At 41.8% G+C, this 27,506-nt stretch overlaps 2 protein-coding genes and 1 non-coding gene across 9 annotated transcripts in view; 1 reads left to right on the top strand and 2 right to left on the bottom strand.

The window, feature by feature from the left end:
* The first annotated feature begins 18 nt into the window (after positions 1 to 18).
* LOC147062295 (uncharacterized) lies at positions 19 to 12,262 on the top strand. The gene is made up of 10 exons (XM_085904903.1): positions 19 to 176; positions 2,023 to 2,168; positions 2,481 to 2,562; positions 3,187 to 3,322; positions 3,441 to 3,640; positions 3,750 to 3,886; positions 3,970 to 4,111; positions 4,215 to 4,496; positions 4,653 to 9,957; positions 10,814 to 12,262. The coding sequence occupies exons 1-10, from the start codon at positions 51 to 53 to the stop codon at positions 10,822 to 10,824; spliced, it is 6,567 nt and encodes a 2,188-aa protein (XP_085761029.1). The 5' UTR covers positions 19 to 50; the 3' UTR covers positions 10,825 to 12,262.
* Positions 11,838 to 25,150, bottom strand: vegfc (vascular endothelial growth factor c). 7 transcript variants are annotated; one of them, XM_085905060.1, is made up of 11 exons: positions 24,753 to 25,150; positions 23,942 to 24,483; positions 23,720 to 23,766; positions 20,678 to 20,701; positions 20,461 to 20,602; positions 20,178 to 20,368; positions 18,715 to 18,845; positions 18,309 to 18,412; positions 16,970 to 17,104; positions 15,728 to 15,929; positions 11,838 to 12,842 (listed from the first exon to the last, which is right to left on the bottom strand). In XM_085905060.1, the coding sequence occupies exons 3-11, from the start codon at positions 23,753 to 23,755 to the stop codon at positions 12,731 to 12,733; spliced, it is 1,077 nt and encodes a 358-aa protein (XP_085761186.1). In that variant the 5' UTR covers positions 23,756 to 23,766; positions 23,942 to 24,483; positions 24,753 to 25,150; the 3' UTR covers positions 11,838 to 12,730. The 7 variants fall into 7 exon arrangements, with proteins under 7 accessions (XP_085761186.1, XP_085761171.1, XP_085761177.1 ...); XM_085905045.1 differs by having other exon boundaries at positions 20,461 to 20,605; positions 23,720 to 24,483; XM_085905051.1 differs by having other exon boundaries at positions 23,720 to 24,483.
* A 2,315-nt stretch (positions 25,151 to 27,465) lies between these two features.
* The window catches only part of trnas-aga (transfer RNA serine (anticodon AGA)), an 82-nt gene continuing 41 nt past the window's right edge, over positions 27,466 to 27,506 (bottom strand). The window contains exon 1 of the tRNA in view: positions 27,466 to 27,506. This exon is cut by the window's right edge and continues 41 nt beyond it. This is a non-coding gene — a tRNA (tRNA-Ser).

Below are 27,506 nucleotides of genomic sequence, written 5' to 3'. Positions count from 1 at the left end.
GTTAGCTGCTGGCTGGGCCAAGCAGCTACGAGCGAGCCTAAGCAGCTAGTATGGCGGAGGAGAGCAGTTTCCCCGAGTTGGAGGGGCTAGAAAAACAATTGGAGTCACTGATAAGCTCTCATTCAAGTGACGACTTGCACGGAGATAGCAAAACGTTCTGTTTGGACTTTTGTAAGGTAGGTCGCCGTAGCCCGCTTTAATGACATATTTGTAGTCGAAGGTATTAGCATGTATGTTGGCTTACTCCCCTCCCCCAGAACTGAATCGCTAGCTTTAGCTGCTATGATTGTGAGAATTTGCAAGTAAAACGAGTCGATTCCATTTGAAAACACAGACGTGGTTTTGTAACTCAATATCCAAGTAATCTCAGTAGAAAAATAGAGGGAAACGTTCATCCAAGTGTTATTCTGGCTGTTTGTTTTGTACAGCTATCCTGCTAAATATTACGCCTGAGCAACCGATCACGAAATTACAAACAAACTCAGTCAAATGTTTGCTGGGCTCCGGAATTGCCATTTGGAAGTGATTTGCACTTGGTGACAGATTTACTGCACCCTCAGACCCAAGTTCCAAATGCTGGTTGTTGACCAATTACAAACACTTATCAATTAGCCAAAGTTTGTAATCTGTCCTCGTATATAGATTGAAATATACTTGTTTTACTAAATCAGGACCTGAACTCTGTGTTTCCCAAGGTTTATTGAGCCAAAGCACATATCTTTTAATAGAAACACCATTAACATTAACAGAATTCAATCAAATAAACTGTCATTATATTGTCTCCCCAAACTATTCAAAGAAGGAAGAAAATCTTAGAAAATGTAGAGAAGTATTGTTTGGAGTATTATCTAGCGTTGTTTAGTGTGTTTTGGCTGAACAAATTGACGTTTACAGCAAACTATATAATGTGATGTACACAAGAAGCACATAAAATGAATACATTAAACACAAATAGGCACAAAATAATCCATCCAACATACACCTTTTAACTGTTCTATGAGTCCTTTTGACCAGTATGATGGCACCTGGATCATAGATGTCGTAATGACAATGTGCATGACATCACCCACTGCAAGTGGAGTTTGAAAGTAAACAAGCTACAGAGGTCTTCCGACAGTTCGTACCTTGGTTCAGATATTCCTGGTCCATGCAGTCGTCTAACCCACTTCACTGTGCTTTTTAGCGACGACTCTCATGGCCTTCTCAAACTACACATCTATTTTATCATTCACAATGGTCGTGCTGTTAGACTGCGCAAAACCCAAAAAGAAACAAAGAGACTATGGACCCATTCCTGGATGATGGGGAGAGGGCAGTATGGACTGCCTATTATCCTAAAAGAATTTGTTTCATGGCACCATGGTTTCTAATCAGCTATTAGCTTTGCAGTTAGCGAGCATAGCATTTCAAAGCCTCACATGCACTTATTTTTATTTGCAACGTTAGAATGCCCCAAAGTTTAAAATGGCTTACTTCGACCAGGATCCCACTCTACATTGTAGTCAAACGTTAGACTCAAATCCAAGGTTTCATATTACACGATGATAAACATTTAAATCTCATTAGCGGGTTCATTTACTATTCAGATCCGTTTAGCTTATGGACATTCACTTTTTTTTTTTTTTAAACTTTGAGACACTGTAATGACACAGAAAGACCACCAGATGGTAATAATATTATATGGTTTGGTTGACCGGGTAACTGAAGTCGATTGTATATCTGTAAATGTTATCCTCTCATGAAAAGTGTTTCTCCTCTTGTCCGCTTGAAGCAAACTGAAATGACTCCCTCCAGCATACAAACACGGCCAACACGCGGCGTGCTTTCATATTTGGTCCGCATTGGCGGTTTACACATGCAAGAAAGAGTGTCTGTGAAATGGGTGGTACTTGACCCATTTCGGGACGATCCTGATGATCTCCCATGGCGGATAAGGGTGCCACAGCACTCGGGTTGCAAATTGATGGACTAAATCATCAGTGGATTTAAATCATATGTGTTTTTCACGGTATGTCCACGCAGCTGGTGGAAGAGTACGCTTCGTGCTGTCGGACGCCGCTCCCTCGGCTCAGGATCCTCGAGACAGCCCTGTGCCACTTCACTCGGGCCTCATCCTTCTTCACATCAAGCTGTGATCATGTGCTTCACACACTCAGTAGTTTGGCCTTGTAAGTATGAGCAGCTCACTTGGGGGACGCATATGTTCACACACTAGATGGACTGAGTTCACATTTAAGATGGAATGTGAATGCTTGCATACAAAAAAAAGGGATTCCATACAAAAATCTAAATTAAGACCTGCTATGTCCATGACCAGGGTCAAAGGCCATTTTTCCTTATTTGGTTGAATGGGTTTTGCACAGCTTCAGGCGTATTTGATGTTAGTGTTAACGCTATATCTGGATTCATTTAAAGTGTAGAAATTCTTCATGAAAGTTTTCTTGACCCATCTTAGTTTTTTTCCTTTTATCTTCACACAGGAGTGTTTTTGAGTTGCTGCTTTTCTTTAATGAGCAAGATTTCCACGAAGAGCCGTTGAAGCACTTCTCTATTAAATTTCAGGTGAATAGTCTTGACTGTATTTTTTTTTTTCAACAACTGCAATTTTACACCATTCAAATAGCTACTTCCATTATTTGCTGTAGACTGAGAACATTTTGGTTTGACTTCAAGTGATATATTTGATATATATCTAGCATTCTGTCCATGGAAACAGTTTTTGCGAATAAATGGTGATAGAACCAGATACTATGTTGCATGTTTTGACCAAATACAATGCCACAAATACATGTTTTTGTTCCAAGTGCTGTGGCCAATTTATACTGTCGTCATAGTTTGCCACAAATGTCACTGTACCGCCATCTCTAAATTATGTTCAATTGTTAGTGGGAATGCAAAAAACAATTAAAAAAAAAAAAAAAAACTAATCAGGCTGACAGGCAGTCGACAGTCTTGTGTCAGAGAGACGCTCTCATATGAACTTATTCCATGGTACCGTCTCCTCTCTTTTTGGTATTCACAAAATAGCAAGAAATGGAAACGGGAATACGTCGCATGTTCATATTTACTTAATTGGCTCAAAACATTTGAAACATCTGTATGGAAACCTCACCCTTATTGTAACACTCTACATTGTTACAAACAGAATCTTAACCTGTCTTTTTTTTTTTTTTTTTATCATTTCAGGAATGTCATGTTGACCTTTTAAAGCATCAGAATGTTCACTTCCTTCAAGTTGAGCCTTTGCTTCGTTCAGGAGGCGCTTGGGCCAGTACAACATTGAAGGCAATACTCAGTGAATCCAGTTTACCTCAGAATGAAGGTAAGTGGTATTTGTTGTCAATTTCTTTTCCTCATGTTCATTGAATTGTTTTGATACGTGTACTCTCCAAATACTGTGCATTGTGTTGCATTGCATCTCACATTCTGTGTTTCCTCAGTGGACAGGTTCCTCAGCTCTGAGTTGCCAGTGTTCTTGGAGCTCCGGGTGCGCTACCTTCTATCCTGTGAGCGTGTCCGTGAGGCTTTAGCCCTGGCTAAGTGTTGTATTCGTCATCCGATGGCAGGGAAACACACGTTCTTCCTCCAGGTCTACCTCACATGGCTTTACAAGACGCAATACAATCAGCTGCTTAAAGAGGTTGGTGCAAAGGAGGCAGCCACTTGAACATGAATGGCCGTATCTCGCTCTCTGTGGCTGTAATTGGATGATGCTCTGTTTTAGCCCTAACCTGAACGGTTTCTTTCAGGTTGCTGACCTCACTGGTAAAGATGCAGTGCACATCATCTGCAGTTTAGAGTATGAAGAAACAGATCAACTGCTGTTAGCTCTCTGCCAGGTGTTCCTCTCCCAACAACTCTGCAGGGGAGACATGTACTATTTATGGTGGGTGAATATCCATTGAATTCCAATTCATTTTTAATGCTATAAATGGTGTATAAATGTCCCACCCTTGTGCCTCTGTGCAGGGAACTTGTTTTTGTGTGGAGCAAACTTCACAATCGGCTGAATACTTCCAAACAAGCTTTTCTGGAAGAAAGCCGTCGCCTCATGCTGTCTGCTGCCAATGTCAGCTCTGTCTTCCCATTTGTCAGAGTTGTTATTGAAGAGGTGAGAATACGGCTCATCAAAATTAATTGGCTCTTTATCTGAATCACAAATCAGTTGAGATCGTCTGGTGCAACTGATTATTTTACTGTTTCTGTCTTGTTAGCTTGGTGCAGACGGGGTCCAGTTTTGTGTGGAGCTTTGTGCAGATGCCTTGAAATCCTGTCTCCCATGTGACATTAACACCAAATCGCTGATCTATAAAACTATTGCCGGCCTGCTGCCCAACGATCTGGAAGTGTGTCGGGCCTGTGCGCTGCTTGTCTTCTTCTTGGAACGCACCGTTGGGGCCTACAAGATGGTATATTTCCTGTATATGCTTCCAGACCAGGACTACCATGTTGAGCACAGTCCCATCAGGAATCAAACCCGATTTGAAACACTGCAGGTAAAGCACTATCTTCATCGACAGTATTTATTAGTAATGTTATTATGGCGAGGATTTTTTTTGCTGACGTTAATTGGTCAGGCCCTACTATTTATCTCCGTGCAATACAATGTGTCAATGTATTATTATTTTGTTTGTGTGTTTTTTCATTGGCAGATTTTGAAGAAGGACCTTTATTTTGATCCAGAGTTTTGGAACCTCATTGCTTTGCGGACCAATTGTTTGAAACTGATGAGTGAGAAAGTGGTTGACGCTTCACTCGACGAACTCATGGAGGAATCGTGGGTCCCAAACTACTGTGCCAAAGAGTTTCCCTTTGTGTGTAATACATCAACAGCAAATACTGATAATGGAACAGCAAAAAGACCTTGTCATAATGATGGCAGTCACAAAGAAATTAGCTCTGAGGAGACGCCCAAGAAACTCAAGGTGGTCCAAGGCAAAACAGGACTGAATGATAGCAATGCCGTGAAAAAAAAGGCTCCTGATAACGGAACAGCAAAAAATTCTAACGATGGGAGACATAAAGAAATTAGCTCTGTTGAGTCACCCAAGAAAGTCAAGTTGGTCCAAGGCAAAACAAGACTGGATGATAGCGACGCTGTGAAAAAAAAGGTTAACCACAGGTCACGTTTTACAAAGGAAGCATCGTCGCAACCTTTGAGGCGCTCGTTTTGGCAGCTTGACAGGATACATGACATTGGGTCTGGGCAGCTAAGACGAGCTACTCGACTATCAGCAAAAGATCCTCCAAAACGAAGGATTCAAAAACCCAAATGGCTCCTGGAAGATTCTGGTAATCTACAAGAGTCAAAGCTTAGAAAGCGTAGTTTGAGAAATCAAAGAGTGCATCAGTCGTCTGCCCTAAAGAGGTCTGAAAACGGTCGGCCCAAGAACAGCACACAAGCCAAGGCGTCGGAAAACTCTTGCACAAAGCACGAGACGGCAAACGCTGTTGAACCAGCTTCTACTCCACAAATAATTTTGGAGCTGTCGCTACCAGACAACGAGCTGCTGGGAACTTTCACCGAAGATGGCAACAAACCGAAAGGATGCCCTCCGATGCTCTTTTATAAGCCAACACTAAAACTTCCTGACCCCTCCCATCCTGTGAAGGTGCTACATGGAAAAGAGGTCATCCTTCGAGCAAGGGATGAAACTATGCTTGTGCAGCTCTTGCACTGTTACGCTCGCAGGCCTAAAGGAAAGGGTAACGGGTCAAATATTCATGGATCTGTATCAACAATCACACGCTCTTCTGCGCATGGGAGTTCCCTCAAAGAACCACAGAGCGTGCTTTGTGAGAAACCTAATGCTGAGACAAGGGTCGGTTTGAGCTCGGAGGATACGGTTACAACTGAACACCCAGAAACACCAAGCCCGGATCTACGGTCGTTAGCAAAAGAGCCTTTAGAAAGCACAGAGATTAGAAAAACGGTTTACTCGGAAAAAACAATTGCATTCAAAGGAACAGAAAGTTGTATTTTAGGTCAAACTGCTCACTCTTCAAAAACAGACAAAGTCCATACCACGCTTGCATCTTCAGAACTCAGTGATGAACGCTCTGTTGAAATGAAGGTGACTGTAGCTTCACAAAGCCCCGCAGTGGAGAAAGATACACAACAGTCAGCTACATCTTCCATTGACGTTTCACCAACCAGAAAAATAGAAGATACTGAGTACACCCCATTAATGTACAACACGATACCTTCTCAAAGCTCTGACTCGACATGCCGCACGCCTCTCCAAGGTAGACCAGCTCTTGTAAACACAAATGAAGAACAAAATCCAAAGCCACTCAGCCCTCATTCTGAAAATGGCAAAACATGCACCGACATCACGGAGGATGCACAAAACAAACATTCTAACCATATGGATGACATTTCAGCCTTAGCAACAGAGATGGTGACTCAGTTTTCTCCAGTTGAACTTCCTCCAGACTTGGAGAATTGCAAACAACCCACAGACTCTGACTCAAAGCAATCAGTGCTCCAAATTGAAAGCAATTTTGCAAATGCCTCCATACATACATTGCCAGAACCATCCACCACTGGTAATATGCAAGGAAATAATCACAAAACACCAGCCCAATATGATGACTATGAGGATGACTTTGAGGATGATGAGTCAATAGAAACAGAAGAATCCAAATTGGAGTACTGCTGTACTTTCTGTCACAAAGAGTTTAAGGGCAGACGCGTAGTAATACATGCCATGTTCCACTTCCGTAAGGATGAGTGCATGTTTTGTGGGACCGCATTCAAAGATGACCTTCTGGCAATGATGCACTTGTCTGATCACATTGAGAAGCTCAAAAGAAGCAAGGAGGTAGCCAGTAGCAAAGCTCAACAAACCTGTGAGTCAGAAACCAAAGATTTCTCCCAACCCAAGACCTCTGCCAAAGTTAATGTTCCCAACAGTCTGTCTGGTCATCACATTAGTGGGAAGCTGAGGAACGCCTCTGTCTGCAATAAATCTCTGAGTCATCCAGAAGCAGACTTGCGATTAGAATCAAGAAATTTGCGATCAAACGACAAGGCAGTCGATAGTCGATTTGTAGCGAAAAACAAGCCAAATGAGTGCATTGACGGCAAATCTCCCGAAAGCAAGATTAATGGACTTTTTGACAAAAAGAATACATTTGACCAAATGAAACATACCAACTCAAAAGCTAAAGACAACCAGGCAACTCCAACACACGAAACGGAAGACAAAGCAGACTGCCGCGAGTTGACTCGCGCGATGCCCGACTCTTGTGGTTCCTTTGCATCTTCGGTCCCCAAGAGGAAATGCGTGGAAGGTTTAAAGAATAATGTCATTAAGGACGGGAAGAAGGCTATTCGGGTAGAGCCCAAAGCGAAAATTGACTGTCCAGCAGATGGATGCACTTGGTCTACAGACCTTTCTAAAAATCGTGTTGCTCTCCTCTACCATGCTCTAGAGCATCACTACGGTGACATCAAACCTTTAGAAATGTCATTGAAAGTGGCAAACAACAAATGCAGTATTTGCAAGAGGGTTCTATGGAGTTTTGAACATTTTCAGCATCATGTGGAAAGACACCGGCTCAGTCCTCGCCATCCTTGCCTTCATCTGGGTTGCACTGCCAGGTTCAAAACTGGAAATGAAATGAGCCGACATGCAAGAAAACACAGTCCACTGCAGGCAGTGTGCTGCTTGCCTGGTTGTTCCAAACTATTTATTTGTCTCTGGGCACTGAACCTTCATGAAAAAGAGCACTATGCTTCCAAACCAATCAAGCCAGTTAAGACTGTGGACCTGCAGACAGACCACAAACCTAACTGCATGCAGGTCAAAGCAGTAACCTCTGCTACGGAAGGAACTTTGAGCCAGTCCACTCGTGTATTAAGGCGACATGCATCTCGAGATGCGACGGCGAAATCTGCCAGTGTTCCTCCTCCCGTGGCAAAAGGAGAGCTAAAAACCAGAAATGAATCCAAGCATTCTAATGTCTTGAAGAATCTCTCCAACAAGGACACCACCGCGCAGTCCAGTAATCATAGTTTGAATCTGAGGTTAAGAAAAGGTCAAAGTTCAGATTCTCGGGAATTACCCTTCTTCAGACGTAGGCTCAAACTGAGGCATAAATTCAAGAAAAAGCAAGTTCATGTCAACCAAACTGAAATGTTCCCGAAAAGAAGAGGCCGTCCACGAAAGGCAAACAAAGCAACACATGACGAAAACACCACTAAGGGACAAAACGGTCCAAGTCTAAAGAGTGAAACCCCAGACGGTCCTGAGACGCCAACGTCTCCAACGGTTAGTAACAAGTTCGAAATTAACGAAAAGCAACAAGAAGTCAATGACGGTGACAAGATTCTACACCGGAAGTCAAATTCCCAAGAAACAGCGAGCAGTCGTGTTGAACAAAAGATTTCTTTGCACAGGGGCGGCTCCCCTCTAACTGCAGCATCTCGGAGTTCAGTTGTCCATGCGCTCAAATTAAGAGTTCTTAATTTGAGGAAGCGCTGTGCTTCCAGGGGCAGCGAGTCTTTGGAAGCCAGTAGAGCAAAGAAGCAAAGGCTTACACTTAGAAAAAGTCCCCGCAGACGGTCTAGCCTGCAGGCAGCTTCAAGGGAGCCTGCAGTGTCAGCATTTACTCATGTAGCTCGGAGGTCTGGGGATGAAAAGGGAGAGAAAAGGCATTCTTCCAAAAGTAGCCCTGCTCATCTCATTCCTGCTTCCACTAAAGTCAACGTGAAGAAAACTCGACCTAAAAAGAAAAAAACAGGAAAGATGCTTCAGATCGGTGATAAAAAAGTCGACGGGACAATCTGCCCCAGTTTGGAAAAAAAGTCAAATGAAGAAGAAAATGTGACAAGTGATGGCTCCAGTTCTACCACGTCCGATTGGAATCAAAAATGTAACGAAGAACCTTCAGATGCCACGAGAAATGGCTCCACTTCTACCGTGTCCAATTTGGAGAGAAAGTCCAAGGAAGAACTTTCAGACGTGACAAGTGAAGTCTCCAGGGAAGAACCTTCAAACGTGACGAGTGATGGCTCCGGTTCCACCGTGTCCAATTTGAAGAGAAAGTCAGTGGAAGAACCTTCAGATGTGACTAGTGAAGGCTCTAGTCCCACCACTCCCAATCTGACTCAAAAGTCCATAAAAGAACCTTCAAATGTGACGTGTGATGGCTCCACGTCTATCACATCCAATGTAGAAAGCAAGTCAATGGAAGAACCTTCTCATGTGACAAGTGATGTCTCCATTTCCACCATGCCAAATTTAGAGAGCAAGTCAACGGAAGAACCTTCTCATGTGACAAGTGATGTCTCCATTTCCACCATGCCCAATTTAGAGAGCGAGACAACGGAAGAACCATCTTATGTGACCAGTGATGACTCCAGTTCAACCACGTCAACAGTTCGAGCTGAACCTTCTTCAAAGTCAAAGGATGTGCATGTTCGGAGAAACAAAGGTGCCAAGGCAATTAAAGAAGGTGAAGTAAAGACTAGCTGGAAAAGACCACATCCAGACCAACGTACTGCTAAAATAGCAACCGAGTCGAAAACTCCAGCTTCAATCGGCAGTGAAGTGAAGGTGGGACAAGTGGACAATTGTGCTAGTGAGCAGCTCCACGTAAACAAAACATCCGAGTCTGTCAAAGACAAACGTGGTCAAGCGAAGTCCAAGTTAGCAAAAGAGTACGACGGATCCACATTGTGCATGGACACTCTGGCCGAGTACGGTAAGAAGCACATGCGTGCTCCTCCCACGGCCTACCTCGACGAGAAGTTCACAGCCATGCCCAAAAAAAGGAAGGAGGCGGCATCCGACATCCACACCTCGCCGGAGGAGGCTCCCGTCACCGCCGCGCCGCAGAGACATCGCTGTGTCAATTGCTTCACGACGTTCAACAGTGCAGAAGAGCTTCAGCGCCACCACCATTTCCAGCACTGTACCAACCTCTTTGGCTTTGACTCTGATGATGAAGGTGAGTTGACCGATTGGTGATATATTGTGGGATCTGAAAATGTTGGTCAATCAAGAACCTTTTTTTTACTCTACAAAATGAATAGCTGAAGCAAGAATCCAACTAGTTTCTCTCAACTCACCCTTGCTCCAAAGAGATGCTCTTCCTCATTCAATTGGCCCCACCCACCGATTAACTCGTCCAATCACACAAGTCACAGATGCCTCCAAGGTCTCACTGACACTGGGATCTTCTCAAACCCTTGCAACAATACATGGAATACAACGATAGCTTTTTTGCTACTAAAAAGCATTTATTTGATACTTTATTGAGTAGCTATGGTTCCAACAATCTGCAAGACCGTGAAGGTATCTGAAGGTGATTGGATGAACGAGTCCAGGGTTGGGGCCTGTGCAATCAAGCCTGACACGGAGAGCTAGTGAGTGGACTGGCTTGTTTGGAAGCACGCACAATGAGTTGTTGATTAGGGAAAAAAAAAAAAAGTCAATGATCAATCAACGATTAGTCCACAATGAGTCACCTCGACTGTCACCTTGTAACTAAATGATCATTGCAGGCATCATTTTTCTACAAAGTTTGGGATTATTTGGCTCCCTCAGAAGAAAGGGACTGATCTGAGGATGGAGTGTATGTTATTGTGTTTAAAGCCCCCCCAAAAATATAATAATAATCCAGTTCCATTAATGTGAGCAATACTAGAATCATCCTGTTTTCTCAATCACTCCACCTAGTTCAAATGACACGGAAGCGTTTTTACTCTTCTTCCAAATGAGGTCTTTGCGGAATGTTGAGTTTCTCTCCGCTATTGTGGCTAATGGGAACTTAAAAGCAGTCACTTGTATTCTTTGCGTTGCAGGGAATTGTTGAACTACCTGACTTGAATCTAAGTGAGCGGACCTTGTGGATGCAGAAGTGACTGGCCTGTGGAACTTGTATGGGACTGTGGGGGTGGATCAAGGTCCACCAAACCACTTCAAGACTTAATAATGTATGATGTACAGACCAAAAAGCGCCATAATGGCCATATTTGTTCATGAAGGCCCGGTGGCTAGTCGGTGAGTTAAAGTCAGTTTTGCTGAACCGTTTGTACTGAAGTGCCTGCCCTGGATCCAAACAGAGTCGACCATGGACAGAACTGCCACAAGGATACTCTTTCTCCATCAGTAAGCCATAAGAAAGAAAGAAAAAGAAAAAAAAGATGCTTTGTTTGCATTTTGCACTCTTGTCATAATCTACAAGGTCATACTTTTGGCCAATGAAATGAATTTAAAACTTCTCTCTTGATCTTATCTTGGTGCTGCCACTAGGGGTCAGCTTGCACTCATAGTTCTCAAGTTGCCGCAGCATTTCTTACCTTTTAAGTTTGCAGGCTTGCTTCATTGCATTGACTATTTCACAAATATGACTTCATTGTCATCGAACAAGCCTGTTTTTGCTAGATACATTGCCCAGGCTTCAATGAATTGCAGAACCACAGTTTTAACTATTTGCAGCAGGTTCTATTTATTTTTATTTTTTTTTATATTGTAAATATTAGGAGAGTTTCAATTGCTTATGTCAGGGTTTGCTGGAGCGCAGTTTATATTTGTTTGGGGGGAAAAAAAATAAAACTTATTTCACATGATTGATTCTATTTCTATTACAGCAGGTTGTCAGTATGTTTCCAGCAAATTTCTTGTGGCCTTTTTTTAATTCTCTTTAATAGAAGTAAATGTTGATTCAAATACGCCTACACCACCAAGTGTAGCCCGAGGCTCACCTAAATGACTTGTCTCTGCAGGTCTGTTTGTGTTGTATAGTTACACAAATATTAGCATGAGAAGCTTTTCATTATTTCAATTAATTTTAATGTTTTAAATATAATAAACAATGTCCAGACATTTGTCAGTAGATCATTTAATTGAAAGTGGGGTGGAATACTTCAGAAAGGAATATGAAACATTTCAGACTTGCTATGTCTTTCTTTTTCTAAAATATTAGGATTCATTCTTTTAGCATTGTTGGCAGCATCACCAATCAAAACATTGACTTTGGGAGAGTTGATTTTCTTGAATACAGTATTTCACAACTACAGAAGACTGAAGTTTTAAATACAAAAAAAATAAAAATTAAATATTTACATTTTAATATCGCCTAGGATCATTTAAATTACAAGTAAAAAGCTGTAGATCAACCATACAGCAGGAGCTGTATGACCTTTCTGAAGTGAATGATGAAGAAAAACCAGGGTTTACAAGATGGACAGTGTGTGCCCTCTGCTAGGAATGCAAACGTTTAGTTTGGGGGGGGGGGCATTTTGGTGTCATGTTCATACTGCTGTGACATCTCCTCAAGCCCCATTTGCTTCCACCTCACAGCCTGCAGCAAAGTTGCCTTGAACTTATTTCATCTTTAGTCTACTCTGTCATTATCTTCTTCCACTTTCCATTTCAACAAAAGTGTCGACGCACTTGCGCCAGCGTGTTGCAGCAGGTACCAAAGCTGGATTGGTCCGATCTGGCCTTTTGACATTTCTCCAGGTGCGATTGGACAAGAGCCCACCCGTACACAAGACACATGTGAGTCACATAGATCCCATTTCCTCTTCAGTTACTGCATCCGCCCGTGGGACCGAGCATTTTTAGCGCCTTGAATCATACTTCTTAAGTCTGTTGTAATCCAATAAGTGTTCATTTGTTGTTCTGCTCCACCCCTCGGTCTCTTCTGTAGTGTCAGGCCAGAAGTTTCCCAAGGTTTAAAACAACGTCCTCCCTCGGCTGGCATCTTGTCTCGGCTAATTCCACGTAGGCTTCATATGGTTGGGGATGCACTGGCAGACTTGGTGGCTGTAGTAAAAGCCAGACAGGCAGGCACGTTTGGGGGTCCTGCAGGGTAACCTGTAGCAACTTGGGAATAGTGGAAAAAAGGGAAAACCTTCCATTAGTCCCAACTTGAGCTCCCAATGGGGAATTGTTATAAAGCATGTGTTTGATTTTCACAGCCAATTCCATATGAAATATTACAAACTGTAAAGTTTACAAGGCAACTGAAGGCAGTTTAATGAAAAGGTATTAGATTCACACATTTCACTGATTGACATTTGACTATTGGAAAACTTCCCCCCCACCCCCACCCCCTTCTGATAACACACATTGAACTGCCCAAAATGTGTTGGCTCATCTCTGACATCTTCATTTTTATTAATGATATGCTTTTATTGTAGGCTGAATAATAAAAGTATAACAAATACATTTTTAACCATAGAATAAATAAATACTTGCAAAATAGCCATTATGATAAAAGTGACACACAAAAAAATGTCTCTCCCTGGAACCATGAATGGCAAAAATCCTCAGTGAAGCACAAGCCCAACTTTTATTTCCTAAAACTCAGTTCAATGCAACAATAAAAAAATTAGTCTTGGCACTTAGCAATGTTATCAGGCTTCTTTTTAAATATGAAATATAGCTCTTTAAGATGGTTTTATTTTTTGGCAGTTTCTGCTGTTATTAAATGAAGTGAATCATTTCATTTGGGAACAGATTTGTACTAGGATCCCTAAGGAGGACGCTTTATGTTGACAATTATTTTGATGTACACACATTTATTTACAATTCAGTCAATTATTTCCTTCTTTTCGGGGTTATATAAATCCAAATAGTTCAAGAGATACAACAACAAATGGAGTTCCAAAGTTGAATAAATCAGACACTGATGGCACCGCACTGTTTTTTCCCATGCAAAAATGCTTTGCATGGGGGAGGGCGTACTTGGCTGAAAAAAATATTTCACAGGGGGTAGTAGGATACATCTCTGAAAAAAAGGCTGTGAACCACTGACTTGGGGAATATTCCACATTTTTCAAAGGGGGTGATGTGTTCAGGTCTCTAAAGCGTGAATTTAAACTTGTTTTTCTTGAAATTTTAGATTATTGTTTGGTTGAGGGATAATAAAAAAATTCTAAAGAATTTATATTTTATAATATATGCTTTGCTTTCAAAGTAATATTGAATATGCAATTGGGTCAATATACAGGATAGCTAATACAAAAGAATAATTTTTCTTGATGCATTTTGTTCCTCTGGGACCCAAATCGCACTGATATGGTGTAATTGTGGAAAAATTCTTTTGTGTCATGAGCATAAGCTATGCCAAACAGACTGGTCTCCTTGCCCAAATGAAAGAGTGTCACAGTGCAATGCTTTTTTTGTTTTTCAACGTGAAGCAAAAAATCAATCAAAAAGCTCAGTTGTGGCGCTGATAACGCAAGGTATGACCCTATTTGTAATAAATTGTCTAGATTTTGTCAAGATAATGCAACATTACATTTTAGCCAACTACGTTTCATTTCCCCATTAAGAGCCAATCTTAAAATTGCTGTTTGATTCACATAAATTCCCGCCAATCCCCCTTCAAAAAATGTTGCAACCCTCATCCTATGCATAACAAAAAGTACAAGCTGATGTTTTTGTGTCAAATCCACGTCGATGCGCTCCTTTCTTCCCTCACAAAATGCCTGAGAACGTCCACTGTGACAAATCACTCGCACATCTGAACTTTCCCTCATGGCTCAGCTCCCGTCTCCTTGTATGTTTTTCTTTTTGTCCTGTCACTCCATCCATCTCTGTGGCTGCCCGGCGGCCTGATGGCTGCTGTGCTCTGCTCACTGTCAGCAAGCTCAGGCCTCTCGGGTCAGAGGCCTCTTGCGTGCGAGCTGTGGGAACCGCACCACACGCTCGCAGCTAAGAAGGCGGTTGGGTGCCGGGGACGTCTCTTGTCCATAAAAGGAAGCATCCAAACAAAAGTCAATGGAGAAGCTTTCGAGTCACCGATGTTTGACGCTCATTTAGATTTTGCTTCTCTTCTCGGTGCCTCTTATTTACATATTTATTAAGGAAGAAATGATTGAGAGCAGCACAATCGTGTTTAGTGACGAGGTGAATCAAAAGGGGCGAGTGGTCTCGGGGTGTGTTACTTACGCAGGGATGGAAATGACAGTTGAGGAACAAAAGTCGCAAAAAAAATGAATGTGTCACTTCTTTATGACCAGAAAATGGTGATGGCTTTGAAATATTCAGAAATAGCAGTGTCAAATTGTGAATTTTGGTGGCGTACCTTTCTAATATTAGCCGTGTCATGCTTTTATTTTTTTTATACACACACATTAAGTGTTTTAGACTTTCCCTAAATTAGTGACAGGTTGCAAAAGTACTCGAATCCTTAACAGAAGTAGTACAGATACTGGCAAAAGTAGTACCCATTACACTTTTGTCAAGTATAAATGGACTTTTACAGTTTTTGATGGAATTTTAATAACTTGGCAAAACAAAATAAACCTCTGAAAATAGTTTCACTCTAGCAGCTTAATAAATCCTCATACTGAGGAAAAAATGGCTATTGTTGGCTCAACTTTCACGCTATCATAACATGTTCCCATCGCTTTGCTAACGTTGTGAGTTGAGTAATGAAAACAATGCTAAATGAGCTAATAACTGGAAAAAAATTCACCGTATATATTTTCAGTTTACACTGAAGAATTTTGAGGCTAGTCTTTTCTTTTTTTGTTAGCTTTGGGCCAACAACACCAAACTCTTAAATAAGTCAATGGAAGAGGGGATATCTTGCATCTCTGATTTATTTCAATGCTCCTCGTTCACTTTTCTCCCTTTTCTCGCTAGAACTCAAGATGTCAGTCAGTCATGGTTGACTATCTCACCGGAAATTCATACTAAAAAGCAAGTATGGATGAAAAGGAAAGAAGCTACATTGACTAATCTTTTTTTCAGCTTACCTGCAGGTGTTAGGGTTGAACCTCTTGCCTTGTCGTAGACATGTCTGTGGACTTTCTCTGCACTGACACAAGCAGGTGTCAGGGTTGAGAGGTTGATTCCCAGGACACTGGGCGGCACACACGCAGCCGCACAGATCCTCGTTCCAGCGCTGGCCGACGGGGCACCACTTGCCCTCGTCCTGACCTTCGCATTGACATTCACCTAAAGGACACAATGGAATTAGGCACTGATCCATTTCACCATTTCTATTCTTCTTACAAATTCACCTTTTTTGGTGCTTTTCTTTTTAACCCATCCCCAGCTATTAGCTGAAAAGTCGCCGATTTGCCATTTTTGGAAGAAGAAAAAACATTTTTTTGTGGTGGTTCTTTTGTAACACCCTAAGATGCCAGTAGATGGCAGCAAAGCCCCAGGTAATAGGAAATGAGTAATTGACGTCAAAAGAGTATGTTGAAGTGACGCATACCAACTGAGAGACAAAAATATTTTGAGGATTGGCAGAAGTTACTACAAGTTTCACTTGGGTTGAAAGCTGTCTGTATGTTTCTGCTACATTTGCACTCTTGGTGCACTTTTTTTTGAAAGGTAATGTCACAGAAGTTAGAAGTGTTCTGCATTAACATTGGGTATTTACGTCGTATAAAATATCCACTATCCTAACCCAAAAACATAAACCACATGCTGAGATTTGTTTTCTTTCCAGGAAAAAGGGCTGTTTTGCACAAATATTACAAAAGATGATGCAAAAGTACAAAACTTTTGCATTTTCTTCACAAAAATAAACTCAAAATTAGAATTGTTCAGGAGGTACAATATTTGTGCTACATACTACAAAATCTGGTCCAAGTGCAACTATACCATTTGTGCCATCTAGTGGTGAATGCTGGTATTACAACTTAAAACTGAAACAATAAAATACTTAAAAAAAAAAAAAAAGCCTAAACACCCCAAAAAAAAACTGATTTGAATATTATTTAAGAGGAATTTTTCCCCCATATATTTAAGCGCAATGGTATTGCTCAAAGCCATACCATAAAATATACTTTGGAGGAATCTCACTTTTGATGAAGGCTTTGGCCTACTAAACTGCTGTACTACATATTTACTGTAATTCATATCATGTTGGTTATGATGGCAATACTTGTGCGGTACTTTGAGAACCACTGCCGTAGGCAATTATACACAATTTTGGTGGGAGGATCAATTCTTCATGCTTTTCTGTATCTCCATGCAAATCTTACATGTGTTGTGGTCCAGTTTCCAGCCCGGACCGCAGCTGGCCTCGGTGAGCCCGTTTCGACAGACGCATTCGCAGCTGGGCTCCTTCAGAACCCTGTTGGGGCCGCAGAGAGCAAGCAGCCCTGAGTCCAAAGCCTCTGGAAGCCACAGAGATAACAAGAAGTTGTTGGAATAGCACCAGCGGTTAGTTGCAAAATCCAGGCCTTGTTAAGTAAATACAACAGAGCTGTTTCTTTTCAAAAGCACGAGAGACAACGATTTCACGGAGGATGCAATTTCTAATGGCACATGATGCAACATATTTCAAAAAGGCAGCGTGGACACAAGGAGCTCAAGTTTATGGATCTGCTTAAGAATTAGGAAATGTGCTTAGAATTGGCTCTGAACTCATCCATTTCAAAGCAGATTTGCAAAACCCTGAGGATATTGTGTTCCATAATAAATTAACACCAAAAGAAAGACCCTTCTCATACATGAAAGAAAAAAGACTTTTCTGGCCTTTGTCCATTCTTTAGTAGTCTGCCGTGAGTTGGGTTCACCAAAAACACAGGTATCTGACCAATAAGTGGAGAAAAATAGCTTAATAGGGGAAATGGTTGGAATTTCACCCCTTTTAAACTATATCTATATAATTTGTTTTGCTTTTGTCATACCTCTAGCTACAACACATAAAAGACTGAGAAAGGGATTTGAATGGTAAAATAATCAATTATTTCATCAATTATTACAGATATACTACTAAGTTGAACATCTACATTTACACGGCCTTCATTATTCACTTCATGGACTGTCTCAACTTTTCTCATGATCGTGACGCACCAAATTTATATAACGTGAGTTGCTTTGTCCGACTTCCAACATTGTACCGTTTCTTTCCCTCATAATCGACGTCTTCTCATAAGATCGGCCGGTCCCAAATCCAAAGCAATGCAATATCGCCATCTACAAGGATCTGTTAGTCATTACAGCGGGCTACAAACCTAAATTTCACAGACAAACTCTACCCATTGAAACACTTGCTTGACAAATAGAGTGTAAACCTCGGGGATGGTTGACTGTTGGATTCCAGATCCACCCAATATAAACATCCACGCCAGTTAAAGAGTTTGTAAAGTATCATAACAAATACATATGTAATGCACTGTACAATAGAATGTATACACAGGAGCATTTGACTCATCCATGTGAGAGCCTCCTTAAATGTCCTTAACTTGGCAGCATAGTGGTTCAGAGATCCTGGCTTTGAATCTTGGCTTGAAACTGTCGACATTTCTTATGACCATCTCAAAACAAAGAGGTTCATGATCAGAGAACAACAACAACAACAAAAAAGACTCTCACCTGTCTCTTTCTCCGAGTAGTTAATGGCATCTATTGGCACACACATGCAGTTGACGGGATCCCACAAGAACGCCGGAGCACAGGGGACCGAGGGAGGGGAACATCTACACAAACACAAACATACTTAAAATACAGGATGAGGAATGTCAAACTTGACAAAACGCTCTTGCTTGGGCAGGGGTGGTGTCCAACCTTTTTTCCCCATTTCTACTCTCGGAAATCCAAAACCTTTATCCTCCTCACAAACTAGTCTAGCTTTACATTTTTATCTCGAAAAGCTTTTTTAACAGTTGAAGTCACTCATGTACCCCGATTTTCTAAAATGGATGAAATATAAACACTCTCCTCATGTATTTGTATTGAAAACCACTTGAACATGACACACGCCTACTTTAATGTCACTCACAGGTGATCCATTGCGGCTCGCCTGATGATGGAGTGAAGTGGCCGCTTGGGGAGGCACTCGCACACCGTGTGATTGACAAAGGTTACCATGACAACGGAGCGCTCCATCCTGGGTGGCGATAGTTCCATCAGCTAGGAGGACACAGGAAGGTGAGAGTTTTGTTTTGAGTCAGTCATTCCCAACCACAGCTACATATATCGTGACAAGCAGCACAATGAGAGGTGCCATGAACATATGGATCCACTTGTTGCCATCCATCATTGATGATCCTTACTTCAGTCTACAGTGGTACCTTAAAGGGGAAGTGATAAAAACGTTGCTGCTTCACAAATATTCCACAAAGGTAATATTAATCTGAATTCTGTGTTTAGACCAGTGAGGGCGAAAAGTCCATCTCCATGAAGAAAGAACATTTTGGGGTATTGACTTCCCCTTTAATGTTTAACGGAGACTCATCACGGAGCATCGGTTAGTGGTAGTGTTTGGCATTCAAATCACAGTCAAGGTTTCACGTGAATGACATGCAACTTGAATTTACCGTGGCAGTTAAGGTAAAAAAACACACAAACAATAATGATTAAGAACCTTATAATAGAAAATATTTTGCATCGCATGCTGCAATGCATCCTAGAAACCGTTACAAGTCACAAGACAAGTTAAAAAAAAAAAAAAAGTGCAAGCAGGGGTTCGGAAAACTTCAAGGTACCACTGTAGATACATTTAGTGAGGCTTTTGAGATTTTTCTAATAAAATATGAGGTATATCAGAAAAGTTCCAGGACTGGTGTCACAAAAAGGTAGATTCCAATCCACATTGCGAGTTTCCCTCTTGGAAATAACCCCCCAGGAGTCAAACGCACTTTGCCAGCATTCTCTATCACGTCTTAATTTACCCCTGAAAGGAGAGATGAAGACTTTACAGGAGAACTTTGCCATCAAAACAATGTATGGGCGGATGTTGCGGCCATGCTAGCAGGGAGGTACCAATAATGGTGCATAAACATTAGCTTAGCTTCTGTCGTAGGCAGGTAGTTTAAAGGAGCATGTCATACCGACCTATTAAGATCTAATGCGTTTTTATTTTTTTTTATTTTTTTTTACTAGAACGAGAGGTGTAGACATCAATTAGTTTTTTTTTGTTTTTTTTTAACACAGCCGTTACCTAGGGCATCTAATCTTATGGCGATGAAGAAAAAGTAGCGCTAACTGCATGGACGCTAAGATGGAGGTGCTGATTGGCGGGTGAACTTGTGAACACAATATGCTATTTTATGGCATTTATAGACATCTGTCAGCATTTCTTCATATCTGTGAAAATGGAATGTTTGTAAGTTGAGGACAACCTGGATAAAGTTTACGATTCCAGTCCTGGGACTTTTCTGACCCTTCTCGTGATGCTCCACAAAGTTTGGGAAATGATGCTTTCATCAGAGCGAGGCCTGCTGCGGGTGTGCTAATATTCACCGTCTTGTTGACCAGCGCGTGACTCGTGTTGGTGCAGTAAAAGGCTTCGTTGGTGCAGCATCCACCGCAGCGATGCAGGGCCACGCAGCGGGGGAGGTAGAACTGACTGGTGGATTGTTGGTACTCTTTGGTAACCTCAATGCACACCTCCCGGGGCTGACACGAAGTGCGCTGGATCTCTTCGAGGATAACTGTTCACGTACGATTGCATTAGCCAGCGATTCAGTTCGAGTGACTTTGAGAGCATAAAAGCACAACGGCAGGCAGGCACGGCGGCGTTTACCTCCGAGAGTACTGTCCAATTTGTAAAGTGGCTCTTCCCTCAGCTGCACCCAGCCGTCGTCACGGTTCAAATGAACCGCCGGGCTCGCCGAGGAGCTGGGAAATGGGGAGGAAGAGGCGTGCCATGATTTCTTCCTCAGGCACTGCTGAAGCAGATTGTATTCAGGATAGAGAAGCCGCAGCAGCTGATCCACACTCTTGACGCTCTGTAAACTGACCTGGTCATCTGACAACACTGGAGCCTGGAAGCAAGACAAATACACACATTCTTATCATAGTTGTCGTTCTTGCTTGAAGCTATCCATGGATGTGATACTAACAAGATAAGAATAATAATAGTGGACTTGTTTTTAAAACCTGCACGTGGTGCTATACACGCTAAATTGCCACTAGCCCTCTCTCCACTTCACACCAGAATAAAAAAAACAAAAACGTAAATGTTCATCTCCTTTTTTTCCTTGGTTTTTGTGATTGGGACATGAGGTCATTGCTATGGGACTGTGAGGTCATGACGGAGCAATGACTGGTCCAGTGCTCCGGGGTGTGTCCACTTCTAGGAACATGCAAGAATAATATTCATGGCTTTTTCATTACCCCAGCTGCAGCAGTATTCAATTACTTCAAAGCCTTTTTCCTTCTTCTTCTTCTTTTCCTCAGGATAGCAAAACCAATGGCGGCAAACTGACTCCAACTCTTGCACCATCATGGGAGTCTGAAACTTAGATCTGCTCTCATTGCATTTCCTCACGAATAGACACATTTCTATTGTTTGGTCCAGTGTTTCCCAACCACTGTGCCGTGGCCATGAGAGATATTCTGCTGTGCAATATTAATATTATCCAATATGAATCACAGAACGCATTGTAGATAGAATCGCTGGTCAGCCACTTGCTAACGGTGCATGCGTGGCAAATCGGAGAATCTCAACATTTCATGTTGTGTCGGTCTGATTGTGCTGCATCGGTACATATTTAGTTTATGTGTGTGCTGCTGTCTGATTTTGATAACAGTGACCCTCTGACGGAAATACCAGTATATAGTTCAAGCGGAGAACCCGGATTGTTCATTTTCACCAACATAAAATACATCGTCAAGTTATGACACCTTGACTGTGATCACCACTCAGCTGCTGCCAGAACAGCAAAACATCTTTAAACGTGACTTTGTTCTTATTGTCGCAATATTTATAGAGCAAGTCTAAAACAGTAAACAAAGTCATGTCGATGCTTTTGGATTTGAATCACAATCACTTTTAGTAGTTTATTTCTTACACTGGCAAAACCTTTTTTAAAAAAACTGTCACTTAAATAAATAAATACAATTTAAAAAAATATAGATTTATTTGTTTTTATTCAATTATTCCACTCTCCATATACGTATATAGGACTTTATTTATATCGTACATTCACAAAGTCTTGTGTTGTAAAATAACAAATTTTATTATAGAAGCTGAGATTTTTGTTGGTGCTATGCCTCAAGATTTCTTCCCAGAGACACTTTGCTAGGCCTTCACTGCAGCTAGCTTCGACCCATTGCTTCTTTGTGGTTGTGGTTCTGAATGCCTTTACTTTTGTCTTCAAAAATGTTGGCCTAAGACTTGACCATTGAGGGTATTCAATTGTCAAAGATCTCAGTTGCATTCATTAGCTATTATTACCATGAAATGTAGTCCGATCAACTTTGTAGCATTTGGCTGAATGTGAGCAGGGAGTCCTGTATATCACATGGCCTGCCTCCATCATGTTTGACCACATGCTGCGTTATGCTTTCGATCAAATTACTTTCCTTCTCCATACTTTTGTATTTATAGTTCTGATACATGTTGAACATGAGTTACACAATCCAAGAATTTCACAACTGATTCAGTCAACTCCAGGAAAATTAGTTATTGTGACTATTGTTAGATTATCTGTCTACATGTGTTGTTAACACTGACTATCGATGCTAATTGTTAGCCCATCAATGAGGTTTTACATTATGTGTTAGCAATAAGCTTGTGTGGGCATTCTTTGGCTCTACTAAATACACATCATGTCATTCTCTTTTTTTTTACGTTTTTGTTTGACAATAAAATTCAACTGGAGGTCACAATAAGTGGCTGGAGGTCTTTTTTTTTGAAGAATTGTTCACTACAGCTTGATGTGAGTAAGTTCACTTGAGTTCACTGCCAGCATAAAGCACTCCTATCGGATTTTTACTTGCAAGTCAAAGGAAAAAAAATTGGCTGAACAACATCTCATATTTTCAAAAATCTCTTTTACTGCTATCTCAAGGCACCAAATTGTTAATACGGCCTCAACATTTATTCACAATCACTTTTCTATGTAGATTTGTTGTCTTTCAGCACAATGTTGTCCTTCTTTATTTGCAAAGAGATCTTCTTGGAGTTGATAACTGCAGTCAGTTGCCCAATGCCAACCAGATATAAACTCTGGACTTCTCCTACCTGCTGCATTTGAAGTAACAAGGGAACAGACTGCAACTGGTCAATTCAACTAAGTCAAAGTGAACTGTGCAAATACATTTGAAGGCTAAAAGTTGATTGACAGCAGTCACTTTTTCATCACCGGGGTTACGTTCCAGAACTCACTGCAATAGTTGAAAAGCCGTATTGACCGTATATTTAATATATAGTTAATAATTCAAATAGAAATAGATAAATTGACTTTGGTATTAAGTCATGGTTCATTTGCCTTTATTTTGCCATTAGCCTAATGTATAAAACCAGACAGGCAAATTCATTGCTTGTCTTTGTAATTAAAAAAATAATAAATAGAAAGAGTAGCCTACCTGGAGGGAAAAAATCACATACTAAATCACAACCTCAATATTGGGGCCGGTTCACAATCAGGTTATTTTCCTCGATTGTTCATCCCTCATCTGAAGTCTTTCATGTAATTCCAACTGGACAAGTCTTGGGCGCCTGTGACATTGTTACAAACTTGCAGCTGACTAGTCGCTTTGAGTACAGCGGCGTGAAGACACATGACCAGAGATAACCAATCGCAACTTGAGATTCACATGCCTCAGCATTAGATAGGGCAAAGGCGAAAGTAAAAAAAAAAAAAAAAACTCTTATAACTGTCAATATGAGATTTTGTGGTGATTTTTCCAATCTAACTCACATTGTGATCATCAAACTTTAGCTGTAATTAAAATGCCATTCTTTATACGAATAATATAACATTAGTGACGTAAATGTTGTAATTAGATGACATATTGTCTCCAATCCTGATTAGATCCATGTTTGTAGCTCTCACCTGGGTTCCCGTGTCTCCTGCTGAGTAGTAGTCCATGTAGTCTTGTCCTGAGCACAGTTTGCTGACATTAAGAATCCATAGGAGGACAGCTGGTATCAACATAGTGAGGAGGAGAGAGTCGAGCTGAAGTGAAGGCAAGGACAGAGGAAGGTGATGAGGGAGGAAAAAAGGAGGTTTGTCACAGGGTGTCACAAGCTCTCAGGTGTCCTTTCGTCATTCTACCCGGGGACGAAGTTGCTCTTCCGGCGCAGGTTGTTCGATTCTGGGAAGGCAGCGGAATCGAGCATGATGAGGAAAGTAGCGAGGCTCATTCAGTGGGCGTGTGACGTCTCGTCTCGCCGCATTCCCGCCGTTCACGTTCAGGTGGACGTCGGATGAGGAAGACGTGTTCTTTTTTTTTTTTTTTTGAGGTTTTTTTTTTTGTCTCTGTGTGTCCTTGCCGGCCTCGTCGCCCTTCACACTTGCACACCTTCTCGCCGCCTTTATCTCTATTTTTTTTTTCTCTTTTGCTCCGCACGCAGCAGCTGCGCTCTTCCCACCGTCTGTCTTCTGCTCAGATTATCCGCTTCTTGCCCAAGGAACCTTCAGGGCAAAGCTCTTAAAAAAAAAAAAAACTGTCAGAAAAGCATTAGAGAGGGGGGGGGGGGGGGGAACGGAGAGATTCCCAAATCTTTCAAAAGAAATGGAGATGGTGACAAAGGCCGACGTTGGTTGAAGCCCTCGTGTGAGCAGAAGTGTAGATAGAGGAGCTGCAGGCAGACGTCCTGGTGGAGTAAATGAAAAAGAATACAAGAGTGGAAAGCTTGTTGCTTGTGGGCGGAGCCGAGTATCCGAGGGATGATTTATGCATTATAACTAGTTATACTGGCACGCTCTCTTTTTCTTTTTTCCCTAGAAATAGCAGTCTTTCCATTATGCCATCGCGCGCCTTCAAGGATATCTACATTTTTTGTCAAGAGTATTTTTACCCCGCATTCTCATTTTGAAGCTTTTTTTTTTTTAACCCCATTCAGACTTAGTTTTCTGCGCTCACCTCAGTCGAGCAAATGGTGATAAATGCGGGCTCTTAAGTGCCTTTTTATTGGCCGCTAATAGTACTTGCTGTCTGTTCACGGTTTCTGCTTTACATCATTCTGCTGCTGTCCTTCCTCCGAATAAAAAAAAAAAAAAAAGACAGAAGAAAAAAAGTTGCCGTCAGACATTTTTCTTCCTTCGCTTGCTTGTAGTATCCAAGGTCAAACATTGCATACTTTTACAAGTGCCCCAAGGCTTTTGGGGGCATGTGTGTCCCGAAAGAAACGTGAACCATAAACCTGACTTGCGTAGTTATCTTTCGCTCCCGCCCTCCCAAGGTGGGGAAAGGGAAATACACGGAACCGGGACTGACGAGACTTCAAAAAGTCAAAAGACGAGAAATGGTGAGTCGCTCGACTCGAACCTGTGAGAAAGGGGAGTGTCTGGGATCTGGGGGAAGAAAAAAAAAAAAAAAACATCCGATTTTTTGGAGCCAGTGGCTGGCAGCCTTTGCGGGGATTAGAGACGCGCATGCACGCACACTGCGGCAAGTGTCTGCATGCAGATGTGCTTTATGTGTTGAAATCTGCAAGACAAATTCCACATTCCAATCATTGCTGTCTACATCTTCGTGTGAGCTCACGGCATAAAACTAAACGAGGCTTTGTTGGATTGTTGCCAAGAATCCTCTGTATGTACATTAATGACGTGGTTTATGTTAAGAAAAAAAAAGAGTCAACATTTGTGGTTTGTTAATTCATGTGCAGAAAACAAATCAGTATTGAAGTGCACTGATACTAATTACAATTGTATCTTTATTAACTGTATCTATGCCAGACAAAATAATTAAATGACTTTCTGTTGTATGGCCCAAGGTAAAGCGAAATTGTGCACTTTATCCACGTGTTGGCCAAGTCTCAACTTCCTGTACGTACATCAATTTTGCGTTCAAACAAACAGCGTCATATTTCTCACTGAGTAAGTCAGTCTTGTGAGTAAATCGAAACAAAATCATCATTATTTCATAATTCATACTTTGTGTGACATTTTATGATGTAAAGTGTTGCCTTGGTTCAATAGAGGTTGGGAAAAGAGCAAGGCTGAAACTCGAAGGGGAATTAGCGCCATCTGCTGTCCTCATTGATGTAGTCCTTGAAGTGAGAACGAATCAGTCAGATCCATCCATCCATTTTCTGAAACGCTTTGTCTCCACGCGGGTTGCGGGCGTGCTGGAGCGTCATCGGGCAGTAGGCGGGGGACACCCTGAACCGGTTGGCAGCCAATCAGCGCGCACACAGAGACGAACAACCATCCGCACTTCAGTCAGATCCACAGATGGATTATTGACAGCAGGGACGTGCAGTCAAGGGAGGCCGTCATAAAAAGGGAAAAAAAACAAATTCAATTGTCATATTCATCAAATTGTTTTTATCATAAACTTGAAAATATATAGTCATTTTCCTTTTAATTTCAGTAATTTTGTATCATTTTGAACCAAAATCGCTGAATCTTTATAGTTATGTTAAAACAAAGACGAGTCGCTCAGAGGAGGCAACTCTCTGCCTTGGTTACTTTCAAACTCCTGTGGATGGTACAGTTGCATATACCTTCCAAGCCACACAAGCCATGGTTTCATAGTGTAGTGGTAAGATCGCTGGCTACCGCACCCGATGATGTGAGTTCAAAACTCAGTGGGAAAGCGAAATTTCTTTCCTGGAAACCTTTTCAACATAGTTGCTTGGTGCTCCCCCATAAAACTATTTTGGCATCTTATTCGCTTGTTGGCTGATCTATAAATCCATATATCTTCCATGCTACACAAACCAGGGTTCCGTAGTGTAGTGGTTAGTCCTCAGGACTTTGAACCCACTGACTCGAGTTCGAATCTCAAAGGAGCCTCAGACATTTTATCCTGGAAAGATTTGCAACCTAGTTGTTCGTATGCTGCCCCATAAAATCATATTAGTGTTAGGGGGTTGGGTTTGGGTCTAGGGCTGGGGTTAGAATAATGGCTGGGGTTAGATATAGGGGTGGGGGTTTGGGTTTAGGGTTCGGGCTAGAGGTTGTGGTTAGGGCTGGGGTTAGGGCTGGGGTTGGGGTTAGGGCTAGGGTTAGGGTTAAGGGTTGGGGTTAGGGCTAGGGTTAGGGTTAAGGGTTGGGGTTAGGGCTAGGGTGGGGTTTAGGGTCAGGATTGGGGCTATGGTTTGGTTTAGGGTAGGGGCTAGGGTTGGGTTTAGGGCTGGGGTTAGGGTTAGGCTTTTTTTTGCTATGCAGCCCCATGAGTCTGAGTTCAGGTAGTACCGACGTGCACTCACACGATGCATCAGTTTGTGCCCCCTACTATCACCGATTCACGGATGTCACCATTAATTTTCAATGTTACAAATATGTAACTCCATTTGTCATGAACCGGAAGCTCTTGTTCTTATTGGTTCTTCCTGCAGTATTTGACTGCAATCAGGCCAGCCTCCACACGGACCAGCGCGGTCCGCTGCAGTTGCGCGATCGGACAAAAATGCGTAAATGAAAAAAAATGACTTTTTTTTTTTTTGCTTGGAACGGATTAAATTCTTTTCTCATTATTTGTAATGGGACAACATAATTTGGAATTTGAACGAATCACTTCTCCAACGGATTGTGTTCAAAAACAGAGGCTCCACTGCACTATGCATCTTTCAAATGTGCTGATGGTTATTTATTAGCCTGAGAGTCATCCTAAAAAAAATACTAGCCGTTGTCGGCAGGATTCGAACCTGCGCGGGGAGACCCCAAT

This window comes from Syngnathus leptorhynchus, chromosome 1 (assembly GCF_054491065.1).
Source record: "Syngnathus leptorhynchus isolate UIUO chromosome 1, UIUO_Slep, whole genome shotgun sequence".
NCBI lineage: Eukaryota > Metazoa > Chordata > Actinopteri > Syngnathiformes > Syngnathidae > Syngnathus > Syngnathus leptorhynchus.
Note: the sequence above shows the minus strand (reverse complement) of the source record. Positions and strands in the feature narration are given on the sequence as shown.